Below are 5,946 nucleotides of genomic sequence, written 5' to 3'. Positions count from 1 at the left end.
GGTGAGGGGAGCTCGTCCGCTCCCCGCGCGGTGAGGCGTCGAGAAGACGGACCGCAGCGCATCGCCAGCACCTGGCTACTGGTTGTCCCCATTCCTGCCTTTCCCCTTGAATCTGACTTTCTCCTAGCTGCTACTCTCTGCTGCCAGAAGTGTCCGCTTACAGTGCCAACTTCCAAACACCTGTTAGAACATCTTTCATTTGCTTTCCTCTTCTTCCTAGAAACCATATCTATTTGTTTTCCTGTTTTCATATTAAAATCATGTGCCATCTTGTCCTTAAACTTCAAAAAGCCATTTATATGTTACAGGAGCTACCAGGCACAAACTAATTTTTTGTATGCTATACAAGAATTTACCACTGATTTCCTTAGCCTATGTTTGGAGTATGTGGAAACACACAACAAGTCCATAGCTTTAGTGACTTCAGCTGAGCTGTAAGGATTAATGTAAGATAGAAGTCTGACTCAGTGTTTTTTGAATTTTCTTTAGAAAGATCTTGTTTGGTTAACATTAGAGACATTATTCTCAGAAGACAGCTCTTTTCAGATGGTGTTAGCCGTCACTTATCCTTCAACATGTAGCTCCTAGCTTATCTGTCAAACTTCTACGCTGAGAAGCAGGAGATGGCTGCCCCTGAAAACCCATTTCAATGTGATCAAAGCAAGTTTAAAGTAATTCTGGATATATAATAATGAGACACATTTGTAGCAGATTTTTCCCTAAAGGGAACAAAACACTACACCCCTAGTTTACACAACAGGAAATACTGACCCTGACGGAGTAAATGCCTGTGCAAGTAAATACAGTACTTCAGAATTGCGTATCTCGAGATAATTTATTGTTGCGGTATAGAGGTGAAGTAAGCCTCATTTAGCCTATCTTGAATGAGGACTTTGATTCAACTACAGAATCAGGGCACAGAACTCAAATTCTGTACAACAGCCAGTCACCGTTTGAAACGGAATAGAAACCAGCTATCTATCAAATATTAATAATTTATTCTTGTCCAGACAATACAAACCAGTAAACAGACACAAATGGATCTAAATCCAAGCACTTAATTCTCTCACCTCCCTGTATCCCCTTGTATAAATTAGAAACTAAATAGATACATCTTCTTTCTGTTCATATGTTTTGCAAGATACTGAAGATGTAAAGCTTAGTCCAACAGTTCACTCATCATGATTCTTGGGTTTTGCCACACTTAGGACTGTTTTCAGAAGCTGAGAAAGTAGCAGCTTCATATTTAAAAAAAAAAAAAATCTTTAATTTTTATTTAGTTTTCTTTCTTTTTTATTGTTTGGCTTCTGGTAATAACTTCATTAAATATCCAGCTCCAGAATGTCTGGTGAAAAGTTACAGCTGCAAAGAAAGGAGTACAAATACTTACTTTAAAATTAATAACAACCATGGCCTTCATCTCATCCAGACAATGTACCAGTCTTTCTAGACAAAAACCTCTGCACACAATATATACTTTAGGAAAATCAAAAGTAGTAATATATAAGGAAGTGCAATATATTAATGTGAAACCCCAAACTGGACTAGCCAGCTCTTTATTGTTTTCTTATACAATATTTTATGAAAAATTTAAAAAAAAATCAGATTTTTAGTCCAACTGCAAAAGCTAATGTGTATGCAGACCTAATAATGACATGATCACATTTCTGATTACTATTTCCTTTTTTTTTTTTTCTTAAGATACAGACAGCAAAAGTTCCTGCTCAGTAACAGAACAAAACTACTACGTATATTTGAAGGTTATTCCCACAGAAACGTTTATCAGCTTCAGCAATATTCATTAGCTTCCAGACATTATCATAGGCCTTCACTTCCTCTCACTGAAGTCAATGGCGAGACTCTCATTGGCTTCAACAGGAGTTAAGCTCTCAAAGAATAAGGCAAGGATGATAACTTCTGTGCGGTTTGGAGTAATATGATAGGACTGGAATGCACCTTGAGACTTGTGTGACTACATGCAATTAACACCCAACAAAAAAAAATAATAATAATCAAACAATGTTTCACAATAGGTCCTGAAACAACAAGTAAAATGAAGCAGATTCTTACAATGCTACGGAAACTAATACAAATGAAGCTTGATTAATACGGTGTGGGATTTTTTTAAAGCAATACAAATTTGTGATGTTAATTTGGTAATGAACATGTTCTGAACAATACTACCCATAAATAATCAACGTGTTATGAAAGTCAATAAAAGTTTAACTCATTATTAAGATGTAATTAATGAGTATATTTATGCATACGAATTTTCTCATTTTATACTAAGCTTCAGAACTCTGTAAACTGTGAGGCATTCGTCGTGCTTAACATGGCAGAAAGTTGTATTACATCTCTTCATTATTTTATTCTGTTCAGTCCTCTTCCCATCAAACATGCAAACACTGTCATCACCATTTTTGGCTTCACTTCAACCAGATCATCTGGGAGAGCATATATACGAGCACCGATTTTTCGAGCAACTGAAATGGCATACCTTGAAAACAAGGGAAAATAAATATTGTTATTTTTCTTGCATCTACTAGTGTGCCAGGATTCACAACAAGAACAACAGATTTTAATAGCAGGATGTGCCTCTTCAGTCAGTATTTACACTCTATGAGAAAACGGACATTATTGTGAAGCAAGCATGTAGTAGTAATTGTATTGGCTGACATTTTGCTACTGGTTATCAATGCTTTTTTGTCAAAAACAATATGGATGGTGGCAGGCTATTAATAAACTAGTTGCAGTGGAGTGCTGGTAGGTCTTACCAGCCATGAATCTGAGTTCATATTTTAAATATGCTAGAAAAGTAGCTCTAGAATATTAGAATTTATAATCTATTTGAAACAAATCAACTAGTATTAGTGGAATATCTCTCTGTAAATCATTCATTACACCATAAATCCATGCATCTCCTGCACTTTAGGAAAATAGAAAGCATTCATTTAAAACTTACTTAGCATTATTCAATTTGTCTTGGTAAGAAAGATCTTCTCTCTTGACCATTTCTGGACGAACTGCTTTTGGTGCAATGGCATCTATTAAATCTAAGACAGGTAAACTAGTGCTAATTGATTTGTCCTAAAAGAGAAGACTCAAAAGATTAGTATAAGGAATTTGCTTTGATTATTCTCTTTTCACAATACAAAAGCCCAACAGCACATCTTACATGCCTATTGAAAGATAGCAGCGTGTTTTGTTACTTTATTGTGTGAAGGTTTTTCTCCCTCTTTATGAGGTCTATTGTTCTTTTCCACAATCAAAATTATAAGGTTCACACTCAATGCTGATATTATTATTCTTATTACACAAATGGTTTAAATTTATTTAATGAACGAAATTCCCCTCCTTCCCTAAGGAAGGAAGGAACTTTGAAAGAAGTCCAAGGACCAGACTTTCAAGACAACAAAGAGGTATCCACATTCCCCAACTACTTTTATTTTTCTCCTTTTCTTGTAATGGAACTATTTTCTGCAGTAGTTTATGGCTCATCCTTTTTATACTTTTTCAACCTAGATGGTATTCTGAGCTAATACAAGCAGTCTGTATTTTGTATTTAATATGCAGACATGTGTTTCCTTCTATTCTTAAAACAGCAAGTACTATTGCTGTTTTAAGACTAGAATATTTTTGCCCAGCTGTTAGGGCAGATAAGCAGATGATGGTGCCAAACCAGCAGTCAGAGGACAGTGCCAGCGAGGCTGACTGAGGTGCTGAGCCCCCACAGGAACAAAGGCACACGACACAGCTGCCGTCGCCACCAGGCCATAAGTGTGATTTCTAATTCAGTGAAGTCCCATACAGCCACCACATTAATTATACACTTGAAAATAGTAATAGCTTGAAGACATTGAATGCACAGAGTATCTCCCCAAGACCATAAGACAAAGCCCACGCTTTTGTCATTTTCATTGTTTGAACTAACAGCAATTCAATAGAACTTTGCTTTTATAGTCCACAATAAAAATCAGGGACCTCTGCTTTCTCTGCTACACAATCTGCTCGCTGCAGTAACCTCAAAATACAGACAAAAACTCAAACTGTGAAAGACAACATATACGTGAATGCTGTCAAAAATCAGTAGTAAAAAAAGGCATACTGAATAATGCCACTTTACATCAGTAGCTCCTTATCTGTATTGGTCTACCATCAACTGAATTACCTTAAAATACACCAGTGCCTCCCCCCCTGCCAAAACCATAGGCATACCAAATGCAAGATGTTGGGACAGATTCTCCTCCTACTTTCAACATATATGTACCACCATTATTACAATTTATGTAGAAATAAGAGAAGCAGCAATCCCTTTTAAGAAGATAAAGACCTAAGTTATCTTCTAGAGTAAAAAAATAAATATTTTGTTCTATAAAATTATTTGATATTACTTTTTGCCTAATGCTTATCTAATTGAATTTAATAACACAGTGAGCTGTCAAATATTTAACTTGCTAGGTTCTTGTGTTTCTGTTGTGAACACAGGCAGAACTGTTTCAGAGTACACAATGAACCTACATAAGAATGTTGTATTTGCATGCAAGTGCAATTATTAATCTACCATTTCTAAGGAAAGAGATTCACACAGCATGACACACCTGACATACATATGACTTCTTTCATGTTTAACCCTTTAACAATGCGAAAGAAAAGCTTCCTTTATCAATTTGTTCGTATCTGCTGAATGGGAAAAGCTCCTGTTTTGTACAGGTCTGCTGCACATCAGCAGTGCCGGTGAAGACAAAAAATGTCGCTGGTTAACTTGGGCTCCCTCTCCTGGCTCTGTCACACACGAGTACATCTTTTTGACCATCTGTTTTTAAAAATAGCGATTCCCCCCTCCCAGTAATTCCAAAATTGTTCTTCATGTTTGTACAAGCATGACAGTGCCTATATCCAAAAATTTGGAAGATATGTGACACACCATGCCCAAACATTGGTAACTTCAGACAGAAGGCCCTTTCAAAATTTAGCCTTTTTATTGTTGTTTTGTTTTGAATCTTACAGCAGCAATTAGAGGTTTTTTTCTTATTAATAGATTTGTAAAATACTTTTGAAGAATCACAGACTGTCAGAAATATCTCCTTATACAATTACGCTAGCTGACGGCAGAGCCACTGTTAAAGCCAAATTGTTAACAGATCAAGTTAAAAATCCCAGATCTGATTACATGTGGAAAAAAGAAAAGTAAATTAATTTGATTACCTTGAAACTTGTAATTGAAGTTTTCTTATTTGCTTTTGCAAGTGTCTGATTCACCCACTTAATAATAATTTCATCATTTACTTTTTCCCCCTCTCCAAGGTCTGATAGTACGTTCAAAGTGTACCTTTAATGAAGAAAATAAGTGTCTGAGTTAGTGAGTCGTTAACAGTACAAACCTACAAGCAAAAGTAAAATGTTACCTCAGCAAAGTAACAATGCTGAGTACTCATCTTCATAAGGTACCCTTACCTTACAAACTATTCAGTACTTTAAATCACTTCTTCAGTTGTTGCAAGAATAAAATAACATCCCAAAACTCAAAATATTCACTGTTACATCTTCTTCATATATTTGTTTTACTCAGCACATCATAACTAATTTTACTTCATGAGCTTAAGTACAAGTCACCTTGAAAACTGAATCCTAAGTCTGAGAAACAAAAAGCACTAAGTGTTTTGGGGTAGGTGTAAGAAAATTAACTTGTGGAAAATGTTTGCAATAAAATACTCTTTATTGAAATAATTTTATAATATTTTTTTTCCTGCTCAGTACACTAGCAAGATTTTGATTTTTGATAATTACATTTTTTTATTTTATGATAATTTGATTATAATATTATTTGATTTTATGATAATTACATTACTATAGCTGTGATGGCCTAAAAATTTCTTCCCATTTTAACTTTCATAGCATACATCACCTCTTCCTATTTATCTTTCTTTTTTTTGATTTTACAAATAT

The 5,946-nt window shown here is 35.1% G+C and overlaps 1 protein-coding gene across 3 annotated transcripts in view; it reads right to left on the bottom strand.

Annotated features, from left to right (window-relative positions):
• Positions 1 to 824: 824 nt before the first annotated feature.
• Positions 825 to 5,946, bottom strand: part of PLS1 (plastin 1) — a 47,508-nt gene continuing 42,386 nt past the window's right edge. For all 3 annotated transcript variants that reach the window (XM_054205750.1, XM_054205751.1, XM_054205753.1), the window contains exons 14-16: positions 5,206 to 5,329; positions 2,963 to 3,087; positions 825 to 2,497 (exon numbers count right to left, since the gene is read on the bottom strand). In XM_054205750.1, coding sequence (XP_054061725.1) covers positions 2,362 to 2,497; positions 2,963 to 3,087; positions 5,206 to 5,329 — 385 coding nt within the window. In that variant the 3' untranslated portion in view covers positions 825 to 2,361. The remainder of the gene's footprint in view (positions 2,498 to 2,962; positions 3,088 to 5,205; positions 5,330 to 5,946) is intronic.

This window comes from Rissa tridactyla, chromosome 6, assembly GCF_028500815.1.
Source record: "Rissa tridactyla isolate bRisTri1 chromosome 6, bRisTri1.patW.cur.20221130, whole genome shotgun sequence".
Taxonomy (NCBI): Eukaryota; Metazoa; Chordata; class Aves; order Charadriiformes; family Laridae; genus Rissa; species Rissa tridactyla.
The sequence above is the reverse complement of the archived record's forward strand: the minus strand, read 5'-3'. Positions and strand labels throughout refer to the sequence as shown.